This window comes from Haliaeetus leucocephalus, unplaced genomic scaffold, assembly GCF_000737465.1.
Source record: "Haliaeetus leucocephalus isolate CR32 unplaced genomic scaffold, Haliaeetus_leucocephalus-4.0 Scaffold2, whole genome shotgun sequence".
Lineage (NCBI taxonomy): Eukaryota > Metazoa > Chordata > Aves > Accipitriformes > Accipitridae > Haliaeetus > Haliaeetus leucocephalus.
Window position 1 is genome coordinate 484,564 of NW_010972438.1, and position 26,413 is coordinate 510,976.

Consider the following 26,413-nt stretch of genomic DNA (forward strand, 5'->3'; position numbering starts at 1 on the left):
CCCGCCGCTGCTGCTGCCGCCGCCGCGCTGCCTCCCGCGGGCGGGAGGGAGCGCGTCCCGCGGCTGGAGGCGCTCCGCTCTCCCCCCGCTCCCCGCTCTCCGTGCCCCGCGCCGGTCCGTGTCGCGCCGTCAAAGCCGGTTGGGTGCCGGCTGCTTCCCCCCGCAGCTAAAGCGTCCGGCGGGGCTGGTACCGAACAGAGAACGTGCCGGGGATCGACGACGACCCCCCCGTCTGCCAGGGGACGCCGTTATTCCCACGCCCCTGTCCCCGGTGAGCCGCGGTGACCGGCGGGCGCGCTGTCCCCATCCCCGGTGGGTGCCCTTGCGTGGCCGGGAGGGCGGTGAGCGTCGCCAGCCCACCGACCCCTTCCCACGTCCCGCCCGCGACCGCAGCCGGACAGCCCTGCCAGGGGACACACACACACAGGCTGCCTTGTTTCGTTGCGTTCAGGGTAAAAGTTTGCCATTGTCACAGTTTGTTACCGAGTGGCCGTAAATGTTAGCGCCAGATAAAGACGCCTGTTCTCCCTTTCACTAAAGACATGCGATGCTTGGGAAAAAAAAGAAAGAAAGAAAGAAAAAAGGGCTGCTTTACCACTGCATTTTTTCCCTTCCTCTGGGGAAGGACGCATAACTCAGCTCCATCAAAGATCGTAAAAACATCTGTTTGATTTCAAAGGCAAGATAGAGCGCTTAGGCTTGGGCTTCCCTGTGCAATGCCAGTGGCAAAGAGAGAAAGGTTTCCCATGGTAACCGTGGTGTTTAGTGTGGCATCTCCATGCTGTGTTAAAATATGTAGTCTTAATGCACTGGTTCATAGACCTACTCTAGCAAAGTTGAATAGTTTTTCCCTGGTGGCAGAGTACAAGCTGCCTGACAGCCAGGAAATCTGGTAGTTGTCCTGGCTTTTGAGTTAATTCCACAAAGACTCAGTGCATTAAACACTGGGAGCCCAGTCCTGAAGCCTTGGCATGGTCACAGCGCTCAGAGGAGTCACCGGGAGTCAGGAATCCTATTTACACGATGGGAAGGCACCCGCAGTTCTTGTTGGCTGTGGCTGAAGCTCAGCATCCCTGTGAATTGGCCCCTCAGCCCCTGGCAGGACTGAACTGTCTGCCAGGCAGGTCAAGAGGAAGCACTGTGGCTGAGACTTCTGGAGGGTGCTTAGGGAGTTAACAGCCTACTTGTGACTGAAAGTCAATGGCAGAAAGGCACACACTTCCCTTGAGCTTCCTCAGTGCTCCAGGACTCTTGGGAAGATACTGGTTTCTCTAACTTTTGTTCAGTAAAGAAAATAACCATGACTAACACGGGTTTATTAATGTTGAAAATATCAAATGGTATATCCAGTAAGGTATTTAGACAGTTAATTCCCTAGTTGCTCCAGGGAGGCTCAGCGCAGAAATGAGATTTCACTCCATCTTTGGGTCTGGCCCATAACGCTGTTCCGCTGTAAAGCGTGCTCCTGGTAGCAGTCCTTCTCTCTGAGTGCTCTCTGGGTAGGCGACGAAGGTGACTAGCAGTATGTTGTCAGTTGATGCCACAAAGGCAGTCTGTGAAGGACAGCTGTGTTCTTGAAGGCGTGAGTGATAGAGGATGTGATGTTCAGAGGAGCAAGCTAGAAATCACCAAGCCTTGCCAATCCTATAGAAGTAAGTAGAAACCCTCCATGTTTGCCATTGCGGAGAGATCAGGGTGTGGGAAAATTTGTTTACATGGAGACAGCAGTATGGCTGGTGGTTATGTGGGGTGGACAGGGAAAACTGGGTTCTAGTAATGACTGACACTGCTGCTGTGTCACTGACCTTGAACCAGCCATGTAACCCTAGGCGCCTCAGCTTCCTGATTCGCTGCATACTCTGTATTTATTACTATTATTCAGAAACCTAACTCACATGTAGTGTAAGATTGCATTTGTAAAGCTGCTTTGAGATCCTTTGATGTGGAGTACAGCAGGATGTAAATGAAGCATACCATTAATTTTTGTTCATGCCTAATATTTCTGTGCTTCGTATTTATTTGAAGCATATTCCTCTAAAACCGCTGACCAAGCCTGCTGGGAAGCTTTCCTACCAGTCAGAAGGAGAGCCTTTCAATTTTTTTTTTTTTGCCTTCTACTTAATCATTAGAATTGCCAACAAGTTAACAAGCTGTTTTCGTTTTCAAGTCCCAGAGTGGCAGTGTCAAGAGAAGAGTTGTAATACTGTGTTTCTTTGTGCTGCGAAAACCTAACATCAATTTCCACCTTCAAGACAATGAAATACTCTAATACATTTTGTGTCCCAGCCCTGGGAACGCAGCAGGAAAATGTATTAAAGCAGCAGCTGGTTTGGCGGAGCAGATCAGCATCTAGCTGCCTTCCCATTGTGAGCTCCACTTCTCCACCCGTTAGTGGGTTTTCAGGTTTTCTTTTGCCTATGCATCGATAGGTGCTCCGGTATTATCAAAATTGTGGTTCATTAGTTCTTCCTGTGGACTAGGTGGTTGGGTTTTAAGCTCCTTGTGGAAGAAAAAATAAAAACCTAATGATGGCCTGATTCATTCCGAGCGTGCGTTCGGCTGAAGTAGTCGGTTGTTACAAATACGGAGCATGGGCTGTTAGGCGTAATGCGGTGTGAAAGGAAAATCATTGCCCCCTTGTGTGCTCTTCTGTCTAATTGAATGCTCCTCTCCTGCAGCACTCGGCTGTGACTCAGCCAGGGAGCTGCAGCAGTCAGCCGCCAGTGATGGGTTTCAGGAACGGGCCCTTGGCACGCTGGCCGTCCCTGGTTGTCCCCACGGCACCTCACTGGTGAGGGACCAGGCTTGTTACCCCTCAGCATTGTGACGAGAGGTCTGACAGGAGGCCGGCACTGAAAAGAGGGGCTTCGTCCCTGTGCAGGGGAGCACTCTCGAGCAGTTGTGGTTGGTGTGATGGCAGCCGCTTGTTTGGCTCCTGCTGGGACTGGCCACGCACGGGGCTGCGGAGGGCGGATAGGGCAGGTGGACCTGGGGACAGCACATCGCTGCTGGCTGGCAGGGGAACCCGGGTGGCCGGTTAGCCTGCATCCCCACCGCTGGGCAAGGGAAGTTGCCGGCTCAGCCTGGGAACGGGCGCGTTGCTTTGATGGAGGTGCTAACTTGCAATTAAGCACATGCTTAACGGCTTTGTGAGACACAGAGAAAATGTGCAGAGGAGGATGGTCTGGGTCAGGAGTGGAGGCTGGTTGGTTGTTCTCAATGAGTGCCACTGAAAAGTCATTTACTGAGGAGGTGAATTCGCAGTGGCAGCTTAGGGGAAGGATTTAGTTTGATTGGGTTCTTGTACTGAGAGTGAGTGGGTGAGCTTTCCCTCAACAGAAATAGCTTTTTATAATGAATTTTGTGTCAAATACTGGGCGTCTTTGTAAGGCATGCAGTTAAAATGAAGTACTCGCACAGAGTCACTGCTGCATTTTGCCCACTCGAAGCCCGGGTGGAATTTGGACCCGACCTCCCAGGAGAGGAGTATGAGCTCTCTGTAGCACTCTGTCTTTAACGCTTATCAAATCCTGAGGACACTGAGTGGGTTTACTTCATATTTGAACTATTCTGCCCCAGCAGGACTGTGGCCCAGTAGGTTTGAAGGTCACGCCGGCTGCGTGGCTGGAGCATGGCGCAGCTGCGGTACGCCAGAGCCCTTGCGAAAGCAGAGCAGGCAAGACCTGTCCCTGGCTTCCCGCTGGCCCACAAGGAGCGGCCGTGTGGGGCGTCCCAGCACCTTCCTCCTCAGTGCCACTGAAAATAAAGATATGGCTGCTCCTGTGGTGTGGGCAGCCGTGCTGCATCACCGCCACATCCCAGTGGAGTGGGTCCCCACGATATCCTTTGGCCACTGCCCCGTCTCTCGATCTGGTGTTTGGGGCAGGGGGACACGACCGGGCACCTTTGTGCTGCTCCAGCTGGCAGCTGCCTTTTTGGCCAGGGAAATGAGGACGGCTACCGGGCAGTCCCAGCCCGGCCATGGCCACAGCAGAAGGGCAAACAAATGTGTATTTCCAGGCATCTCTACAAACCTTCCCACTCTGGGTGTCCAAGCAGTGGCTGACCTGGGGGTCTGAGTTTAACACAAAATAAAATGCGCCACGTGACGAACAAGCACACTTGAGGAAAAGCTGAGCTGGTAACCCCATCCCACACTCCCAGCTGCGCCGGACTCCTTGTCTTCTGTGGCTTCCGCGCCAAGCCCCACGCTCTCCTTCTAAAAACTCCCCGAGAGGTAACTAGGGAAAGCAGACTTGTGTTCATTAGACTTAGATTTGCTAGCCAGGGATCCGCATCTCTCCTGGGAAATGTTTTGGGGTCTGCAGCTCAAAAAAGGCTGAAAATCCAGTTTGCTTCCTATGCTGAAAAACATAGGCACAGCGGCATGGGATAATGATGCATTTCAGCATTAATTCTCAAGTTTCTGGCTCTTGTGGCTTTGTGTCAGATCCTGCATGCTCATTGAGCACAGTGTTTTGTGGTGTAATGATGAGATACCCACCAGCGAGCTTTACTATAACGGGTTGTTAAATAAAACGAACTCCTTGGGTAGACTGTATAAACAGTCTCAGTATATATGTATGCCTGGGCATGGAAGTGTGGTTTGAAACTGGTCAGAAAATGTTCCCAAAGAAAAAAACCTCATATACACGTGGGAATATGACAAAGCATCTACTTACTGTCCAAATATACTGTGGCATCTCCGTGGGATTGGGTTTTATAGGAGCTGAATTACTTTGAAGTGCTGGTTTATACTAATTTAGAAATTCCAAACATGAAAATAAATGTGCTCTAACCTTACATCTACTCAAATAAATCCGGAGGATTAGCCACAGAAAGGAAACTGGGAATTTACACTTAATTTGTACATTAAAAATGAGGCAGGAGTTCTTGTAGCAGACTTAATCTCTGCTTTTTGCAGAGCGCCTTGTGTTTGGAGTTGCTAGCACGCACCTGAAGGTGCAAATGCCCCATTCCTGCAAAGCTGCACAACACCGTTGCATTGCCACAATCTGTTTTGCCTCTGGATGTTGTTTTACAAGCATTGGGAAGTTGGTGTCCCTCCAAGCCGCTGTCCAAGGGCTGGGTGGTGAGGGGCCGCTCTGTCTGCCCATGGAGGGGCTGGCAGCACCCGGGATGCCCCAGATGAGAGGTTCAAGCCACAGGCTGAGCTTTGCTGGGCTTTGCAAGACCTCGGGCCCAGACCTGAGGACTGTGTACCTGCTCTGTCTCTCACCTGGAATTAGCGAGTCACAGCCAACTGTTGGCGACTGTGTTTCCTTGGGAATTTATGTGGAAATACAACCTTCTGCTTGCAGTCAAGGCACACGCAGGCAGCTGGGAGCAGAGAGCGGGAGCCGTGTGAATCTCGTCCTTCCTGGGAAGGCAGGCTCAGCTCCGTGGGCTGCCTGCGCCTGGGGGCTTTCCCACCGCCGAGGGCCGGCGCAGCCCCGGCGTTTTGTGCTGAGCAGGGGAGTCTCCCGGGGAGCGGGTCGGTGCCTCTGAGCTGAAGGTGGGTGGTGGGAACGCACCTCCCGGGGGCCCCGGGGCTCCCCCCTGCTTTGCATCTGAACCTCAAACAGATCCCAAGTTGCAAAGGGAAGTTTGGTCGAAGTGGAAGACGTTTCTGTGCCTGGAAACCAGAAGTTGTGCTGCTTCAGGCGAGAACCGAAAATGGCTCCTGGCCACGGCAAAGCGCCCGCCTGCCCTTGGAGCCTTGGGCCCGTGCTGCCGGTGGGTGCTGGCTGGCTGGGCGAGGCAGGCGCTGGGTCCCTTTGCAGAGGGGGGTCAGAGCTGCCCCCTCGGGTTTGTGGAGAGCTGTAACCACAGCCAGCTGCACAGAGACCTTGTCATTCTCAGTAGCTTGGCAGTCAGACCAAATTCGATCCATTGAGCTCACCAAATCTTGTGTAACTAAATGATGATTTAGGTGGAGAACAGAAAAAGGATCATTTTGGCCAAGTCCAGTGTTGCACGTGGAAGGTACATCATGGCTGGGAGGATGCTGGAGCACTCTGGGGAGGTGCTCACATGATCATATGGAGGCGGTGATCATATCTCAGCAGCAGTCCCTTCATTTGGGGTTTTCAACCACTTTTGTGTAGCCCCAGACGTTTTCCAGGGCAGGCATTTGGCTCCCACACATGAACACAGACCTGCTCCCCAGGAGCCCTGACGGCTGCTAGCTTGGCTGTGGGGTGTCAGTGGGTGGAAATGAAGGGACTGGGACGTCTCTTTTCTGATTTTTCAGTCTATTTTGTAATGATTGAGAGAGAAGATTGGCGGGGCTGAGGGCACCTGGAGAGGTGAACAAGGCACCTAGAGATGTGGATGGGTGTCTGGGGATGCTGTAAAAACACCTCACTATGCCTTGTAAATCCCAGTAGGCGTCTATTTAAACTTGCAGGCATCTGTACCCTTGTGATATTCTGGTCTGATGACCTCTTCTAGCAAGTTGTTGGAAACATAATAGGTCTGAGCCCCTGGCTGTGGTAATTTAATGCAAACACTGGGCAAGCTAGAACCAGCAGCGGTTGGAAACAATCAATTATAACCACCTGAGTGCCACCACACGCTACCTACAGCAGCGTGGCTGTGCCTCCCGGCTCAGGCTTGTGCACGGCACGTGCGAGGGGTCGCCGGCTGCAGCTGGGGGCTCCCTGGCTGCAGGGACTGCGTGCGACCACTCGTTTGCACCGAGGAGGTGACGGACTGGGATCAGTGTTCTTAACCAGGAGGAAGAAACAGCTCCATGGTCAGGGATGCGTGGCTGATGCCCGGAGGCATTATTGCCTGTGCTGTGCCCCTTGTGCAAGGCACAACAGGGCTGGGCCTGTGGCGCTGCTGCAGCCCCGTGCACTCGCAGATCCGTTCGTTGCTGTGAACCCTCGGGACGGTGCACCAGTCTGTGCTGGGGGAGCATTACTGCCTTCTTTTCACTGGGGGAAGTAGGTGGTCAGAGACCGCCTGATCAATGCCTTGTTGTTGATCAGATGGGTGGCAGCATCAGGATTTGAATTGAGGTCCCGAGTGCTGCTCTGTCACCGTCCCCAGCACACGTACCCAGGGGCACGACGTGGCGGGGGTGAGCCGACCCCTGCATCTGCTTTTTGCACTTTGCAAAAAGTGCAAAACCTGCGCTTTGCTTTTCTATTTCTTTTTTTTTTTTTTGTTGGCTTGGTAAGGAAAGGTTGCAAGTCCTTACTTTCTTTTCAAGCTGGGCTCTCAACACCTTGCAGCACGTGGAGGAGGTGGCAGACTGTCTACGGCAATATCCCACTTTGAGAGACTGGTGGAATTTATTGACATTTTTGAGCAGAGGGAGCAGTACTAATTTCTAACATCTGGATAGCAGCTCTGCTGGCAGCTGCTGCTCTGGTGGAGCAAGGCCGGCAGGGGTGTGGGATGGCTCGCTCCTGAGAAGGCCCTTATCAAACAGAGCCTGGATGAGCCCGTGTTAGATGTGGTGTGCTGATGACCAGGGCTGATATCAAAGGCTGTGATGATTTTGCCTCGTTACCCGCTGAGCATTAGTGGGGCTTGTCCAGTGTGGGGAGTGTACGCTGGCTCCTCACCCAGATCTGTGCTGGGGGTTGGGACCGGGACATCCCCAGGGACAGGGAGCACGGGGGCTGCAGCATCCTGCAGCAACAGGGGTGCAGCAGTGATGGTTTGTGGTCTGAGCAGGGTGGATCTGCTGTTGCCAGCCCCTGTGCCTTCCTCTCCAGTTCGGGATGCGTTGTTTTTCGGAGGAAGGGACCTCCAGATAAGCACAGCCTTGCAGGCAAGGGGTGGGACAAGAGGCGCGTTGGCTTGGGGTGTTTCTCTGGTGGGCAACGGGATAGGGGCTAACTTGAGTACTCAGGCTTTTTTCCATATTGGGGGTCTCATTCTGCTGTGCCCTCCTCTGAACGCAGCATGGCTAGAGTTGCAGTCCCTGGGTTTGCTGCTGTGCTGTCGAGGGTGCTGCCGTGGGACCTGTGGGACCCAGAGGGAGCTCAGGGCTCATGGTGAGGCTGGTTGAGTCCAGGGCACAAACTCCCAAGTCTCAGGCCTCAGCAAAGCTGCAGACTCGCATTTGGATCTGCGGCCACCAAACCTGTGCCGGCCGCTGTGCCCGCGGCATAGACAGTGGGAGGTGGCTGATGCTGGGCAGCAGCAGTGTGGCCAGACGGGACCAGCTGCTGGAACAAGGCTGCCCATTTTTGGGGCCTGAACCATTGGAGGGTCATTGCTCTGACAAGATTTCTGCAGTTTATGTGTTGCAAGTAGCACTGGAATACAAATCTTTCAATTCTAACTCAGAAGCAAAGTTGCCTGAAAGTCTGGATTTTGCAAACACGTACCTCTATTATTTGAAGGAAATTTGGAACTTGTCTTCCCATTTCTGCCTCATCTCTGTTTAAAGTATTATGGTGCTTCGTACTGCTCCCTTCTGGAGCAAAAGGCTTTCGGCTATTAGATTTTCATCCTGCTGTCTGCTGGCTGCTGCCAGCATTCAATGGGTTGTGAGCTCTTAGTGGCCAAAAGCCATCTCTGGTCGATCGCCTAATTAAAAGGGGCCATTGAAAACCTGGCATGTTCTAGAAAATGGCTGTGTGTAGAGTGATCTTTTTAGGAAGAGTTGGGAAAAGTTTACAGTATAATGATAGCGCTCGATGAAGAAGGGGAGATGTGAAAGATGAGCAGTTTTTCATGTAATACAAAATAGCAGTTTCCGAAGTTGTTTGACTCGTGAGTCCCTGTCATCCTTCAATATGTCTCATAGATCCAGATGTTAGCTGCAAGCGGTACAAAGGCACCAACACTGGTGTGCTGTTGCCTGTGGTTCCTTGGAGAGCGGCGGACCCAAGTCTGGGAACCGGCTCATGCAGGGAGTGGGCTTGGGTTGGGCTTTTGGCAATTAGTGTGGCTGGTCATTAAATGGGAAGGAAATTGTGGCTAAATCTCTGCTTGAGGGGACAGACACCTGCATCTGGAGAGCAACTGATACAGATGATTTCTTCCCTGCACTTTTTCATTTGGTTTGAATCGCGCGTGTCCCTGGGTTGAACCAAATGGCGAAAGGCTGGGATAGGTGTTCCGGCGCGTTCCTCCTGGGATTCCCTCAGCCAGGAGAGCACTCCAGCTGGTGTGCTGGCTGCATCGGAGCACTGGGGCTCCCTGACTGCAGAAATGCTACTTGGCCACTGTCAAATAAGCTGCTGAAGAAAGGTTTCAAGCTCTGGGGAGGAGCTGGGCTTGCAATGTTATGTCCCTGGGATCTCCTAACTGTAGTGTCATTTTTTGCTGAGATAGATACAGTATCACAGCAAGCAGCAAAGCTCAGTGAATCTTTCCAAACAACTTTGGAAACATCAGTTTCTACAAATCTTGAAGTCAAAATATAAAATGGTAGAGAAAAGGAAAGCCTTCCATACTTTAACCAAATAAGAGAGATGCTCAGCTACTGAATCCAGTAGGACCGTTGATTTTTAACAAATTTTGAAATTATGCTGCTGATCCTAATTTCCTAACTGGGGGGGATAGGGTGGGGAGTGAGGACCTCCAAAGACGAAGCTGTAGAAATGCAATACTGGCAAGTCAACAAGTACAGTGCTTTCAGAGAGATGCCTGGAGAATGGCTTTTGCTTTGTACAGGTGCCATCTGTGAGAGGAGAGTATGTGTGCGAGTCCAAGGAGCCGGCGCTCGCACCTTCATTCTTTGCACTTTCCATAATCATCCTTTTAACCTTGAATTTTCTCAGTCCCCAAAATGAGGATGGAGGAGAGTGGAGGAAGGGTACACCTGTCAGCTGGGGAAGCAGTGCATCTGCTGTAGACCACATCTGTATGCCTTGGTCACTTCTGCATTTGGAGTGCTCTGTCAATGAGCAAAAAGGCTTTTTTTAACCTTTCCACGCCAACCTACCGCAGCGGGCTGGGTGCCAGGAGCAAGTGGTGGTGTTTTGTTTCTGGGCACCAGTGCCGATGCTGCTGAGCAGGCGATGCACATGGTGGTACCCATGGAGGATGCCTCTGTGGCATGGCGGTGTGGGACAGCGCTGCTGTTCAGAGGCAGGTTTTACTGAGGATGCATAAAAGAAGAGTAGAGTTCTGCTTATTATCTCAGAGCTTAATTGATTCGGCAGAACTAATGAGGAAAATACAGGAAAACATTTACTATAAACTATTGCTAAATGAAGCAGATTTGAACTGACACATGCAAAAGACCAGTTGTGTTAGGTAAGAAGTTGTTACTTTAATGGATGCTTTTTTCAGCCCAGAATCACACAGATATGCCTTCAGAGCACTCTGAGCATGTAAAGTGCTAAGTGTTAGTAGTGGCAATAATAAAAAGATAACCCCCGAAGATCGAGGAGCCAAATTCACGGTTCACCCAGGACTTCTCCCTGTGGAAAGGAGTTTGAATAGTCTGAGATTGGTTACTGAAGCCAAAGCTCAACATAAATGAGAAACACAGCTTGAGTGGTGGAAGAGGGGGCTCTCCCAAGGAAAGAGCAGCTAAGAAAATACAGCCTGAATAAATCAGGCATGTTAATCCAAACAGTTTTGAGGGGGACGCGTTAGTTTGGCTTTCAGAGCAGCGCAGTGTCCTTGGGACAAGGCGTGCTCGGGTGATCTGCTCTGCTCCTTGTCCCTGGGGAGTGGGGCAGAGGAGCCGTGTTTCCAACGGGGGTGAATTTAAAGGACATACAAACTCTTGCTGCTTAAATGCATGCTATTTTGACTATGACAACCCCTTTGGAGCCTGTTGTTCGTTAATCCCTCTGCCTGCCCGTTCCTGGGGGATTTGATTGTATAATCTGAAGTATTGTATTTAATGCAGGATGAAGGCTAACATAATAAGCTTGACCAGTCTTCCTGGCGGCATGAAGGATGTGCAATTTCAGTTAAAAGACTGCTACTCTTTTATATTCCTCTGCTTTGAGCAGTTCCCTGTGCAGTCGCATGTGCTGCTTCAGCTCCCTGCAGAGGGGAGTGCCGGCGTGTGCCAGACCCCCGGCTTGGAGCGAGGAAGGGGGACCCGTGCCGGGGCTGCGTGGGCTGGGGGGAAGGTGTTCTGGGGGAGGGCTGTGCAGGCTCCTGTCGACATTGCCCTCGGCTTTCTTTACCAGTAGTTCAGCCTTGGGGTCAGTGCTATGGGCTTGGGACTTGGGGAGTGATGGGTGGCCGCGAGTCCGGCCAGTTCCCACAAGAGGAGGTGGCAGAGGAGACCGAGGGGGTAATCACACCATCTAGCTGCAGGCGTCCAGCTTCGGTGCTGCTGCTGGAGCTGAGGCTGGAGCCTCTGGGGACTCCTTGGAGCTCTTACATCCTCCCTAACACCCTGAGGAAGGCTCCTGGGACAGACAACCCTCGCCCTTTCCTCCTGCACCTGAAGTGACACAGCAGAAGATGGATGGCTGCAGGAAGCCTGTGTTTGCTCAACCCGTTGTTGGGCTCTGGCCTCACTGTAGCAGACTGACTGGCTTTGCCTGCAGCTCAGTTGTTCCCCGGTCTTGTCCCAGTCCTTTGAGTCACCTGCATCTTCCCTCTGAGACGGGTCCTTGCAGGTGGCAGCCAAGCAGGCGTATGTGAGGTCTCTGCGCAGCTGCCCCTGCTGGAACAGCAGCCAGAGCTTGGGTTTCACCCTCCAAGATGAGACGCAGCCCTGAGAGCATCTTCTGGTGTTTCAAACCCCCTCACCGCGGGTGGTTTGAGGGCTGCGGCGGAGGTGAACGTGGCTGCTGCTGCTTTGATGCAGTGGTTTGGCCTGCCCCAGGCTTGGCCTTGAACTGGCTGGAGGTCTGTCTTTGCAGACTCTCTGAAAACAGTTTCTTGTTGGCTTTCAGGGGGCTGGTGGGCTCAGCCTGTCGGGTCAGCTCTGGCCCTGAGTCCGGCTTCAGGCACATGATCGGCCGAGCCCATCACCTTGTAATGGGTGAGCACCTCGACTGTTGCCGAAAACTCAGAAATCAGTGAAGGGCAGGACACGTGGCACAGGCACTCAGGGCTGCCGGGCATCTCGTGCCTCTGATTGTGCAGGTTCCCGAGTAATTCCTGAACAGGTCTAAGGAGATGAAAAGTCCCAGGAGAACCACTGGTCTGCAGAGTGCTTGCTGCACCCTGCCTTCCCCAATGCCCATCGGTCCTGTGCTCGCTGGGCTTCCCTCCCGGTTCACTCTGCTCACTTCATGTGAGGGACACAAGCCTGAATTCCTTGGTCGTTTTAATCAGGTGAATGTCCCATGTGAAGCTGCCAAGAGTGAGTGTTAGGAGCTGGCAGGAAAGAAAAGGGTGGGAGTCGAGAGTAGAGAGAGGGAAGAATGAGTTTTATAAGACAGGGGGGGAAAAGCTTTCCTGTAAAATACAAATGAAGACAAGAGGCTGAGAAACTGCCAGGCATCAGGAGCTCTGCAGAAGCGGAAGGAACACTTTTCAGCACAGGGGTGACATTTGCCTGCAGTGGAGGGAGGAGCGGGTGCACTGACACGGTCATTTTTCTCTCGGTGCGGCTGATGCGAGTCTGCTGCCGGTACCGCTGGCTGTGGTGCGGTGGATGCGTGTTTGGTCTGGGAGCAGTGCTTGATGGGGTTTTGGCAGAAGGAACCTGGTGATAGTTTTTTGTTAGCAATTACTCCTCTTCAGCAAGACATTAACTTTCCTGATTGGGGGCTGGAGGCGATAGTCGTCCCAGCCGTCGCCCATGCGGGGGTGAGGCGCACGGGGCTGCACGTGGATCGCTGTGGTTTCCCAGGGCTCGAACGAACACGGAGGTCTGCAGGAGAGGTCCTGAGGGCTGCTGCCGAGCGGCTCTCGTGCACGCTCGCAGGAGCATCTGGGCAGGCCCTGCGGACGCTGACAGGCCCCCCGGCATCGGTCGGGTGGTGCTGATTTACCCACTGGGACTCTGCCTCCTGCCGAGTCTAGATACTGTCCAGCTGGAAAAGCTGCTGGTGGGGTAGAGCCGGGACTGGGGCTCCCTGTGGGCAGGACGTGGTCTGCGTTGCCACTGAGAGCAGACAGATGGGTGTTTGGACAGCCCGTTACTGGTGGCTCGCGTAGCACCGTGGGCCAGGGCTGGCACTGTGCAAACATGCAAAACACAGGAAAACCGCCGCTTCCTCACTCAAGAAACTTGTGGTCTAAGTACACAGCGAAACCAGGGTGAAAATCTCATTTTAAGCCTTTTTTTTAAGGATATCTACTGTGCTGTGGGGGTGCTGATTGCTTAGTGTGGATGATTCTTGAGAAAAATCAGTAAGATTGATTTTATCAGAAGTTCTCAGCCCAAGTACGTCAACTGGCCAAGAGTGCACATTGATTTGCCTCCCATTGCCTAAAAAATATGATGGGAAGTTAGAGGAGCTCTGTGGTAATGCCTGCCCTTGGAGCAGCACTACGATTAGAGACTGCTTACATCTCAAGTGCCTTAACAGTAGAGTCCTCTTCTGAGGATGACATTTTCCTCCAGGCATCCCAAAAAGCCTGTTTTTGACAGCTCTGGTTGTGACGCTCCAGCAGATAAACGCGTGATTGTGTGTACAAACTGCTGGCAGCACTGGGGGGTTCCAGGATGAATGGGGTCTGCCTGGGAGGGGTTTCATGGCCAGTCTGGGCTCTGCCCAGCACAGAGGAGGGCTTGTACTTTCCGTTTTTGTAATGCAGCTGGGCCAGCCTGCCACCATCTCTCGCTCTGCCCATTTTCCTATGGTGTCTATGCAATGTTTCCACATTGGTTTTTAGCCTCTCCCTACTGTTCAACTTTGAGTCCAAGTCCTGCTATTCTCTTCAGACAGTGTCCAAATTATTTTGAATATTCTCGCTGCAATCAGAGATTTCCCTGAGTCATACCTAAATGTTCATAAAAGCCTAATGGTTTATGTTAAGGAAGGCGAGAGATAAAACTAGAGCCCTTTTATCACAGACTTTAATGGCCTGAAAATGTCAGTTGTGTGGGAGCAACTGCCAAATTTTGAGCCTATGAAGACGATGGCTAAGTCCCACAAATCAACAAGTTTGGAGCGGATTATCGGATGCTGGCCGTGTCATTTTCCCAGGACTCCAGGCATGCTAGAAGCCAACACTTTAATCCGCTCTGATACGATGCATGAAAGGGGCCGGACTCCCTTTCCACTTACTGCTGCTCCACGAAGCTTTCAGACCCCTGCTGTAGTAGAGTCAGAAAAGCTTTCCTGAAAGCAAAAGCTGCAGGGCTTTTTTCTGAACTGCAGCCTGCTTTTGATTCAGAAATAAACTCCATCTTTGCTTAAGAACTATTTTTAAGGTCACAAACACAGGATGCAGAAATCAGTACGTTTCATGGTTTTCCTGAGTGCTGCCTCACCACTCCTCTTCCTCCTTCTGTTTCCAGCAGACTTCCTTCCCGAAGGGACATCCTGCATGCCTGCCTCTGGGGTGTAGCGCCCAGGGCTGGGGAGCTGTAATGGAAATTCTGGGAAATCGCTTTTTCTGCTTCTTTTAGGCTTGGGATAAAAAAGTGAACTGGCACCGTGAAAATAGCTGAACTCTTGAGCACTGATGTGGCTGGAAATCTTTTATCTCTGTCCCACTTTGTTTTTGCAGTTGTGCTCAGGGGTTAATCTGAGTAACCCTCCTCTTAGATGTGGCTCCTTGGTTTGAATTAATTTGCATCACTTGTGAAATTTTTCAGAAATACCGAGTATGCTCTCCTTGCAAGTGCATGGGGTGACAGCAACGCTGCTTGGCCAGTGCTGGCTGTGGGTTGTCTCCAGCTTGCGTCCGAGGTGGCTATTCATTAGCTTCAAAGTGGCAGAGTGAAATGTTTTGGGTGCAGAAGGATTCAAATCTATACTTGCCCAAAATTTCCGTGAGTTACTGAGTGTCCAGAGTGTGTAGCAGAAAAATAGTGGCAATGCAGTGAATGCCCAGGGGGTTGTTTTAAAATACAGATGATAGAAAGAGATTGGTTTTGGAAGAAAACTTAACATCTGTGCTTTCCCAGCTTCAGGGTAGGGCAGTTTGGTTTAAGATGGAGCAAGATTTAACCCATTCTGCATCGAGAAAGCCTTTTAGCACAACCTTTTAAGTGCGATTTCCCAAGCTGCGGTGACTGCCTGGTGCCTGCAGAAGGATGTGACTTGGCTGTATCCTGTTTGCCATAACGTGACAGAGTTAAGATGTCCCCTCAGTGCTGTGGTGTACAGACAGCAGCAGCACAGTGTGTCACCCCACCCTGGGACCCGAAAGAGGGAAACACCATATGTCTCCTCCTGCCCGTCTGTCGGAAGAGCTGATGTCATTTAAATAAAGGTGTTTCAGGGGAAGGATGTATGCAGCCAAAATAAAGGTTGGCCTGTGTTAGAATAGTTACATCCTGTTTACCGTGGAAAACACTTTGCACTGATATTAGCTCTGAAATGCGTAATTTATAAGCAGGCAGGCACAGCAGATAAGGAACTTCCCGTGATTTCAGCCACCTGTGAGAAGAAAGGGCTGTGTCCCTCGGGCTGGGAGGCCGCGAAGCTGCCGGCAGACAAATGGCAGCGCTGGCTCCTGGGGCAGCTGCTGCAGAGATGAGGTGCTGAGCATCCCTGGGGCTCTCAGGTGGCCTGAGGTGCCTCTGTGCCTCAGTTTCCCAGCAGGAAGGAGCCTTGTGAGCTTCAGGTGGTTAATATTGGTAAAGAGTTATGAAGAGGGGCTAGAGATAATCATCCCCAAGACAAATAAACCAACCCAAGTGCATTTCTAAAGGTCTGGCTGTGAATGAAGGGGACCATTAAATCAGAAACATGAATGGCTTGCTGTATCCTCTGCATGGTATAAAAAAGTTGTGTTGCCCAGTTAAGGGGGAAAGATACGCACTTAAGAATTTGGGCTGCAATTTTATTTTTTAATAGAATGAAATGCCATAAAACTGCAAAATGCATTTAGCAAAGTCACTTGGACCCACAACACTTGATCCTTTCATCTCGGTCCCATGTGAACCGAGTTGCAGCTCCAAGCGTGTTGCCTTCTGCTTGTCACTTGGTTTACCAGAGAAAGTTTTTCAAATCAGTCTTTGTTGCATCTGATGCGACCAGCAGCAGCAGCGGGCACAGGGTCTGGTGTCTGCTGGGGCACAGGGGACCAAGATCCGGGTGGTTTCATGGAGAGGACCCAGTCTGCCATTTGCATCAGCATGGTTGCGCTAGTCCAGCAGCAGGGAAATGAGCCCTAGATGTGTCTGTAGCAGCATGCTCCCTCTGGGCAGGGGGTATGAGCCGTTCCGCAGAACAGGGCAATTTGCTGTGTGCCATTGCACAGAGGGTGCTGTGGGTCTGTGATGGGATGGGGTACTCGGGAAGCCAGTGCTGTTTGCTGACCAGCAGCTACAAAGACCAAGAGCTGGCTGGCATCTACAGTTCACACCCACCCTGATGGGGTTTGCTGCTGTCTTCTCCCGTGCAAAGAGGAGGAGGGGGCAATGCCATGGCCTGCGGTCCCCATGCCGACTGCCCCCCCTGCCCCAGACTGGCCCTGGACACTGCAGAGAGGTCACCGGCCCTGTGGTGGTCTGGCGGGGCTTCCTTCCTCCCACCTGCGAGGGAATGTCGTCCCTCGCTCCCAGAGACAAAGCCCAGTTGCTTTGCATACGTTTTGGGTTTTAGCAAGTTTCTTCCCCATTTTTGTCCAGGGATGTGTTGCTGTAGTGTGGCACCAACCCAGGATGTGTGGTCGTGCCCAGGAGGGCGGACAGGCACAAGGTGGGAGGTGCACCCCGAACCGGGGCCAGAGCGGAGAGGTGGTCCAGCCTGGGTCTCATGCTCTCACTGCAAAGCCTGAAGATTTGCCTAATCTTCTAAACCGCCTGGAGAGAGGGGAGAGCTGAAGATTTAGCCTGGTTCCATTAATGAAATAATAACGGTAATAAGGGAATCAAAATACAGACCCTCGTGCACTCAGCCCAGGGAGGAGGGACTATGCTAAACAGGCCAGTTGTCAAATTCTCCTGGCTGGTGGAAGCATGTGGTCCAGTTTCTTAACAGATACAGTCTCAAATCCCTGCATTTCTTCTGCTTAAATTAGTACTCCTTGTTATTTTGGAAAGAATATCCATGTTATGGCTGAGTTCAGTAAGGTGTAGAATGTGCTTAGTTTTAGGGGTGTGGGTTGCAGTCTGCCAGCGGTCTCTTGTCTGGAGTTTTGTATAAGCACTTCCTGCAATCAGGGCCTTAATTTGGTGTGCTTTCAGGCAGCCTGCAAATACCCGCAGCTGTCGGCATGTCAGCCCCGCAGCTGCATGCCCACACCCGGGAAGGGTGACAGCGCAATTGCGGCTTAAGATGAGCTTGAAATGACACTGTAGATGATGTGGTAATGGCCCTTGAAACATGCCCATCATTTGAACGGCTTCGTCTGCACCCACAGCACTTCATAAAAGCTGCTGCAGGAGTGACAGCAGGTAAATTGTCGGCAGCGAGACTGTTGTGGTGTTCAGACATTGTTGAATCCATTCACATTGAGCAGAAATTATAACAGTCTCAGAGGATTCAGGGTGAGAGTGGTCATAAATCTTGGGTGTGTCTCGGCAGGGTGGGAGGAATATGAAGCATCAGTCCCATTTTCAAATGCTGCTGCCATGCAGCAACTGTGCTAATTAATTTAGCACAGGATAGTAAAGTCTGTTGTCTTGCTCTGGGCCAAATGAGCCAGATGCCTGCTCGCAGACAAGGCTCACAGGTCAGGAGTCCTTAACAGTTGCCCTCTGCCTTTGCCCCTTGGCACCTGATAGCGAATCGACACGGGAGCCTTGACGTGGGCCTCGTGCCCCCGGTCGCCAGCCCTCGCACGGGGTGGCTCGTCCGCCGGGGCCAGCCCCAGCCGTCCCGCTCAGCATGGCGGTTCCTGCCGGAGCTGGGCGCCTGCTCGAGCTGCAGCGCCTGCCATCCTGCTGTCCTGAATTTAACTTTTCTGTAGCAAAGGCGGTTCCTGCTCCCCCAGAGCTTCGAGGAACAGCTTGAAAGCAGAAGCCAGAGGCAAATAATGAACATCTTGTGGTCTTGGGCACAGGGCACAGCTGTGCTTGCTCCCCGGGGCACGGCGAGCGGCTGCGGGCTGAGGCTGTGGCTCCAGCGTTTCTGGGCAGAGTTTCGTAGCCGCTGCTCTTCCCTCCATGTTGTGCAGTGCAGTGCCTCCTCCTGCTCGGCAGCTCCTCCATCCCATCCCGTCCCAGTGGAAGACCAGTGGAAATTTTGCTGTTGACTGCAGTAGCAGCAAGATCAGAGCCAGGATTTACAGTCCTGAGAGTTGCCAGCAAGCTTTTTTCCCCTGCCCCCTCCCTTGGCTCTGTTTTCAGTCACTTCCTCACTTAGTTGCAGGGAAATAATATTTTGAGTTCTTTTATTGGAGAAACTTTTTGCTTCACCTTTTGTTTGAGAAGGAAGAAGCCGGAGATGGCTGCCAGGCTTGCAGCCACCCCAGCTGAGCACGGCTCCGCGTGCTCCCGAGCGCCGATCCCAAGAGCTGACCCGTGGGAAGGGGCACCCATGGCAGCGCTGGGGCGGTGCGCAGGACCAGCCCTCTGCGGGCAGAGCAACCACCTCTGCAAGAGCAGGCGGCCACTGGGGAGGGCTCGTCTTCAACGGGCTGAGAAACCTCCCTTGCTGGCACCTCCCGCCCCGCTGGCGAGGGGCTTCCAGCACCATGCTGGAGAAGAGACCTCTGACTGCTTCAGTGGGAGAAGGGGACAAGGAGCCCCCTCGTCCCCTTTTACTGTTGCGCCAGACTTTTGTGTTGAGGTGCGGGTGCTGCTGCAGTAAACGGGCCTTGGGCTGGAGGATGCCCTCCTGGGGTGCCCTGCCCCTGGATGGCTCCGGCAGCAATCCTGGCGCTGCCCTGATCCTGCCTATAGCATGGGCAAGGGCAGAGCTCCTCTGACAGCCTGTCTCCAGCAAAGCCTGCTCTGGATTTGGCTCCGAGGGTAGATCTGGCAAGCACAAAGAAGATTCTATTACAGCTCTTTGCTCCCGTATTAACCCGTTACATGTTCCTATTCCATCACTCGGTATTGAGGAGCTTTCCCTGGGCACAGCAGGGCCATCAGCAGTTTGCCCACACTGAGCCCGAGGCAGTGATGGCGGGGGGGACCTGCTGGTGTTTGCTGCAGCCCACTGACGTGTGTGTCTCTCCACAGCTGCAGCCGGAGCAGCTGGACTGTGGAGCAGCGCACCTTCAGCACCCACTGGCCATCGTGAACCCCGTCACAGCGACCCCCGTGTTCACCTACAGCGGCCTGACTGCGGTGGCGGTGGCCAGCATCAATAACTACACCGTTGTGTTCCTGGGCACTGCCAGCGGAGGACTCCTGAAGGCAAGTGGAGTGTGGCAGCACCAACGTGGGGGGAGCCAGGGCTGGGGGGACAGGGAGGGCGGCGGGGCTTCCCCATCCAGCACCTCTGGTTTGCACAGAGGACAATGTCTGTTGTTGAGTTTGTCTGAGCGCCTGCTTTCATTTGGCAATGAAGGAGTAATTGGATGCTGCTGTAATCTGTGCAGTGATATATGCTGCCTGGTAACTAGTGGCCGTTAATTACTGTTCAAGGCTGCTATGCGAGCAGGATGTTCTTGATGAACCCTATACTGGAAATGTTATTGTGCAGCATTTAATTATTAACAGCTCTTCTAATAAATTCTCCCTCCAAGCTGATGGCTTTTGAAGGCTCCATGTAGACAGGGGAATCATCAAGAGATGCTTCATCACAGCTGTGTCCAAAGCAGGTGTGAATCCATGCATCTGATGGAGTATCTGTTCTAAACAATGTGCCAAAGGCAATGTAGGGCAATGCAATACCCTGGCTGCAGAGGCAAGATGTAAGGCCAAGGTTTCAGTAACTTCAGCGCTTGAAGTTTGCCAAAAAAAGTTTTGATTCCAGCCAGCCACAACAGTTTGATGTACTCTCAGCAGCGAAAGTCCATAGAGGAGAGGAGGGGAAAAAAGCCCTGGAGCAGAGACACAGCTGATACCTGCTTTGTCTCAGCCTGGGGTGAGTGGTGCATAATGTGGAATACTGGATCAAAATGCTTGGAGAGAAGAAAACTGATCCAATCTATTCCCTTGCGTCCAAGTGCTCCTGGCAGAAATGTGGGAACCATCACAAAGAAACTCACAGCTTTGATTTTTGCCTGCAGGGGCAGGTAATTCGTAAGGGTGGGAAGAAACTGGCACCCCGGCCAGGTGCACTGGGCTGGAGAGGCACATGCCACACGCAGCGCAGCCCCTGTTCACACAGTATTAACAGCTCTGCTTCCATTATCATCTCAGAGAAAGCAGCCTTATCTGTTGCGCCTCCATTAGGGAGAGGCTCCTGGCTACCCTTTGCTGGGATAATTTGCTCAGATAGCTCTAATCTAATTCTACAACACAGCTGCATAACCAGAAGCCCTTTTACCTTCGGGGCTCCTTGTTATTTGGCACAGCATACAAGATACTTTGCGTGAGTTATCATTCAGATTTGCTGCCTGAGAAAAGGCAGCAAAGGGGCAGAAATAGTGCTCGACCGGCTCCTGCCAGCAGCAATTATGGCTGCCAGGGCTATGTATGGGGAATTAATCAGATAGGCTGCAGACGGGCATTTCACGAGGGCCATTATCAGTGCCACATCCAGCAGTCATTAGAGGAAGAGCAGCACTTGGGAAGCGGTGCCAGGGCAAGGTGTGCCAGGATGCAATGCCCTCGAAGGAGATGGGGGGTGGGAAGGGTCTGTTCTGGCATGTCCCCACATATCCAGGTCTGGAAGTCTGTAGGCAAGGTGCTGTGCTGGGGTTACTCAGAACTTCAACCCACTCTGTTCTTGCCAGCACCAGTGCAGCATGTGTCCTCCGGCGTGCCCCAGCCCTGCTCCAGTGAAAGCATTGGTGGTCTCTGCCCCTCTGCGCTGCTGCGGTGGCTCTCCCCTGGGGTCCGCAGCTCACGGGGATCCAGGGAATGTGTCTGCGCGGTGAAAGCGTAGGGTAAACAAGCCCAGGAGGCAGAGGGACCTAGGGACAGGCGCCTCGAAACAGCCAAGCGTAGAGCAAAGCTCAGCAAGAAGAGAGAGAGGATGGTCGCAAAGCTAAAGTGGAGGGTGTCGGGTCTTGGCTCATGGGCATCTTGGGTGATCACAGGCAAATCATTGAGCTTCTGGATAGCCAGCTTTTAAAATGGGGGTAATGATAGTTCCCTTCTTTTTCTGCATAGTAGCTTGCAGTGCTTGCATATGGTTCTTAGCAGAGGGAAGCCCTCTGCTTTGAGCTTGTGCTATCTTACTAGGACATGTCAGTGCTGCTGTAGTGTAAGAATTAATTAATCCTATGTTAATTAATTAATCCAGACTTTAGAAAGCAGAGACACGCTGGGTCCTTACAATTATTGCCTTCCCTTGCTAGTAAGGAGGTAGAAATTTTCCTTGCTCCCTTTCTGTTTTAAGCTGAAAAGTGACTGTCACGCAAAATTGTGTAGCCCTATTGTTATTTCCTCTCAGCAATGCCACATTTAATTTGCTGAGTTTTCAAGTCAAATGCCAAGACATTCTGAGATCTGAAAGGCAGGCTGATGCTTTGCAGCCTCTTCCATCACTGCCAGCGCTTCAGCTGGTGATTCATGAGGCAAGGTAGGATTCGGCTCTCCTGCGGCAGCTGCCACGGTCTTCTGGAGTTAGCAGGGATAGAAGCTTCTTTTGGCCAGGAATGACAACACTTAATTTCCAAATACACAGGGAGCAGGGGATGCCATGTTGTACAGCCCTGTTGCCGATTTTCACTGTTTTTCATTAAGCTTTGGAAATGCATCGTTCTTTGTAAGAGAAATGCACATATGTGTGTAACAGGGCTGAAGGCTGGTGCCACTTACGTTAGGGTAAGGCAAGAGTAACACTGCAATGGCCTGCTGGAAACAGCCTTGCAGCTGAGCCGTGCAGTGGGTAGAACCTTAGATGAAAGTTTTCCAGGCAGCCTTTCAAACAGAGGGCTTTAAACAGAGGGACCAAGGGCTGCGAGGGTTGTTCATCACTGAGCAGGGCTCCTGGCCGTGGCCTGAGCTTTCTGGACCACTTAGTGCCTTCCCTGTGGCACAGAGCTGGCTTTTCAGTAAAGCTCTGTGTGTGCAGCCTGCAAAGTGTGTAGAGATTTACAGCACTTGAAAATGTGGAACACCATTAGATACCACTTTGATTCTTGTTTATAACAGAGGAAAAGTAATCTTCTCCCCGTAGTGTTTGAAAGATGGTCTCAGTGAGTGGCTTCTTCTCACTACAGATTAATCTGGACAGTACCATGAAGGTTATTAGCAGGAGATCCATTTCGGTGGCTTACGGAGAGCCTGTCCACCCCATCATGCAGTTCGACCCTTCTGATTCTACCTACCTCTATCTGATGACCTCCTATCAGGTGAGATCTTTAGTCTTCAGCAAAATAGTCCTTTGAACATCATGCATTTGAATTAGCATTCAGCACTAAGCTGGGAGCAGGAAGGGACAATAAAATTTGCTTTAACTTTAATGGGCAGAGCCAAGAAGTTCAGAGCTTTGGCTGGGGTGTCAAAGGGCTTTCCGGAGGGGTACGTCTGCCTGTCCATTCTCCTGCATGGGGTGGGGGTCATGCTGAGCAGACTGGCTTGTTAGGCTTTCTTGTCTTTGTGGTGGCCAGGTAGAAAGGAGAGCAAAAGATACTGAAACCGATCCCACTTACATGAGTGCAGAAATAAGCAGAGGTTGTTCCTGTATAGAAACCTGAAAATTACAGTACACAGTCTTTAAGGACGCTTTTGGGAAATCCAACAGACAAAAAGTCTGCCTGTCAGAAATGATCCTTGGGGGAGATTTCTGCTCAGCCTGGCTGGCAGGAGGACTGGATGGTCGGAGGGATCTCTACGGAGACCAGGAATGCCGCAGCAGGTAGAAACATGCAGTCTCATCTCCGTCAAGTGAGCAGGGGAGGAAGATGAGAGCTGAGCGCTCCAGGCGCTGGTGGTTTGTCCTGAATTACATTTTAATCTGTCAAAACAGATGCACAACTACAAATGTTATATGTTGCATTTATATTTTCCAAGCCCTAATTCCCTGCAGATTGGTCATTATAATTTCACAGAACCCTCCTGGGATGCCTCTTTAGCTGATGTTTCGGACTGTCTCATCTCAGCTCCCAGGCTGGGCTGTGCACCTCATTCGGGCTTGATCAAACACCCAGTGCAGCACTTGTGATGCTCTCCTCTGTTTCTTTTCCAATAAACCAGATGAGTTGATTTTTCTTAGGTGGAATTAGCATCCTGGGAAGCTCCTCAGGAGCTCGACGGGGTTGGGGGGGGGGGTGCTGCGCACTGCAGGGCTGCGGGTAGAGCGGGGGTCAGGCCAAGGAGCCCACAGTCAAAGGTGCACTTGCATGGTGGGAGCTCAGGGCTCTCAGCACCTCACGTTGTCAGTCCCTGCTGTACCGAACGACTCGGTTTTCCTTTACAAATGTTTAGAAGTCGAGGGAGGAAAAAGCAGAAACAAACACATGCCTTCCCTCCAACTGCTCCTGCTGAGCAAGTCCCCAGAGGTACTTTGATTTCTTTACAAATTAAAGTTTCCAGAGTGGTGTTGCTTTCTGGTCATTTTGTAAATAGCCAGATAGTGTTCAGCTCTGTCTAGAAAGGAGCTTTCTGCAGGTCTGAGAGAGCTTTTCACAGGGAGAGACAAGCTGTGAAACCATCTCCATCTGACACATCAGAAAGGTGTGGTGTCGCTCTCTGTAGCCTGACCATCACACTTCTATTGCCAAGGTGCCGGCTGAAAAGGAGCAGCTCAGCTCAGCTCAGTGCTGCTGTGCACCCCACGGGGCGACTACACTGGTGGCAGCAAGCCCTGTCCCTTGGGCGTCCTTACCTGCCCCGGCGTGCGTGGCCCCCAGGCTGGGATGAGCTCTGCTGGGGGCACTGGCAGGGCAGCGGGCAGCTGCCTGTGCTGGTCCGCGTGCGGGCTGGTTGTACAGAGACCACCCGCTTCTGAGCGGTGTGGAGTGGAGGACGATGGTGCCAGGGTCTGCTCCTTGTTGTCCGTTCTGTAAGGCTTGGTCCAGGCTGATGGGTAAAGTAGCCCAAGATGCTGGTGTCTCGTCACTAGCTACACGTGGCCATAGCAGCACATCCCAGTCCGGTTGAGTGTTTCTGTGATGTTGTAAAACATTTGGAAGCAGTTGTGCTGTTGTTGTGCAGATGACGCGGGTGAAGGTGGCTGCCTGCAACCAGTACTCGACATGCACGGAGTGCCTGGCTGCCGCTGATGCTTACTGCGGGTGGTGCACAATGGAGACCAGGTAGGACTGGTTGTGTCCTAGTGTGCTTTGGTGTGTCCTTTGGCCCTCGAGCCCAGGCAAGAATTTCTGATGCCTTTAGTATTTCCACACAGTCATACTACCGTTAGTCTTTGTCCATTTCTTACGAAATATGTGCTTTTAAAAACAATTGCATCTGGTCTCAAATGGTTGGGGTGCTCTTCAGAGCCAGGATTTAACTGTAGCTGCTTTGTTATGCTGCAGTCAGCTGCCAGTGCAAAGAGTATCTTGCAGGCATCCAACCATGCGACTGAGAGAGCCAACACCCTCTTAAAGACCGTCTTTTGCCCTTGCAGTTATCATTTATGAGTAGGAAACAATCAACACTCAGAAAGGGATTTACAAAATTAGACTCTGTGTTTACAAATTGAAGAAGTCGGACAAAATGTCACCTCCTCTTCAGTTCTGGGTTCAGCCTGGCCTGCTCTGGCTTACCCTGAATCCTGGTGCCCCGTTGATGCTGGTGGGAGTAAGTGCTCTTATCATGGCAACCAGACACTTTAAATATAGCAGCAAAGCTTTAGGCTTAGCTGCATGGATGGAGGAAAAATATGTAGGCACAGGATTTTCTCAGGATATTCCCTCACAAGGAAGTAAACATTTTTATCACCTGTTTTAAAAATAATCAACCACAAATTGTTCCCCTGTTTGTTGCAGGTGTTCTCTGCAGCATGAGTGCACAAATTTCACAGGGGCCAACTTCTGGGCAAGTGCAAGTGAAGGAGTACAGCAGTGCCCTTCCATGACCATCTTGGAGCCTGAGATTAATATCGACAAAGAGAACCCGGTGCGTTTGATGTGAATACCAAATTAATCATGTGCAGTGTCCCATAGAGTCATTACCAGCTCTCAGGGGTGATAAATATCCATACTCCTCTAGCATAGCAGCACAGCTTCATGTGGCTTCGATATGAGTTGTGGGGACACTGAGCTCTGTTGTATGCTACAGAGTCAGGCCAAGGTTCTCAAAAGCGCCTGGAAGTGACGTCCTGCGCCTCAGCACCCTGGAAGCCAGCAGGCTGTAGGTGAACAGGACTTCTAAAGCTGCTGCACTAAACATACTGGAGAGATTTGCAAAATTTTGAAATACAGAAGATCAGCTGCAGACAGCTAAATCAATTCATTTTCTGTTTTTGTATTGTTGCTATTTTTAACAATATTTAAATTTAATTTTAAATGTTTTCATCAAAATATTTTTCATTTAAAGACAGACCCTCTCCCAGTGGCAAAAGTCTCCCTGTGCCAAACTTCTCAACCAGCCCTAACATGGGGAAATCGCTCATAAACAGGCAGAGCCCAGACCAGAGCTGGAGAGAGGGATCCCACGGGACCCTAGCACCGGTCCGGCTCCACTTCTGCCACGCAGGAGCCGTGGGCTGGGGTCCCCAGGGAGTCACCCTGCTGACTGCAGGGGAAGCCAGCTGAGCACGTGGGCTGTGCGTTTTCCTGAGTGTCCCTTCTCAAAAGCATTCCCTTTCTGCAAAACTTCCCGTCCCTTCCCCTCGGAAGCTGACTGCAAAAAGAAACCCCTGCAGCCAGCGTGGCCCTTGTGTGCGGGTGGAGGATGCTGGCTTGCGGCCGGACCCCCGCAGCCCTCCCAGCAGGCTCCCGCCAGCTCAACACCTCCTGTCCCCGGTCCCTGCTGCGGACTCGTGGGTGCTGGGAGGCTCAGGCGCTCAGAAGCAGGGGTTAATTTTATTCTGCTCTTCCTCCTCCTCCTCCTCCCTCCCCAGAGCTTTGGGAGGCAGCGGGGTGGGAGCCAAGCCCAGGAGGATGCAGGAGCGGGACAGACAGGGCTTGTGCAGGCAGCGTGGGTCGAGGACAGCCGGGGCGGCTGGGGAGGGTTTAGCCTTTGCATCCTGCTTCCTCCGAGCGGTCACCCAAGGAGGCCGTGGGCTGGGTTTTCATGCCAGCTGCAGTTGCTGGAGTTCGTGGTGACAGAGCTCTTACTGCTGAAACAAGGTTTTGTATGCAGATGGCTTTTCAAGTTCAAAGTGCATAAAATGAAAGAAAACGGCTATCTGCGGACTTGTTTTGGAGTCGCTAGCCTATGAAAAGCTTGTAAAACATGGACAAATTCTAATTATAATTTTCTGTGATAATAACTGATTTATTTTTT

General features: G+C 51.9%; 1 protein-coding gene across 1 annotated transcript in view; it reads left to right on the forward strand.

Moving 5' to 3' along the window:
* PLXND1 (plexin D1) overlaps positions 1-26,413 on the forward strand; it is a gene marked incomplete at its 5' end in the record, with an annotated part of 83,890 nt that overhangs the window by 1,385 nt on the left and 56,092 nt on the right. The window contains 4 exons of the mRNA XM_010573104.1: positions 19,142-19,318; positions 22,240-22,371; positions 24,176-24,276; positions 24,952-25,081. Coding sequence (XP_010571406.1) covers positions 19,142-19,318; positions 22,240-22,371; positions 24,176-24,276; positions 24,952-25,081 — 540 coding nt within the window. The remainder of the gene's footprint in view (positions 1-19,141; positions 19,319-22,239; positions 22,372-24,175; positions 24,277-24,951; positions 25,082-26,413) is intronic.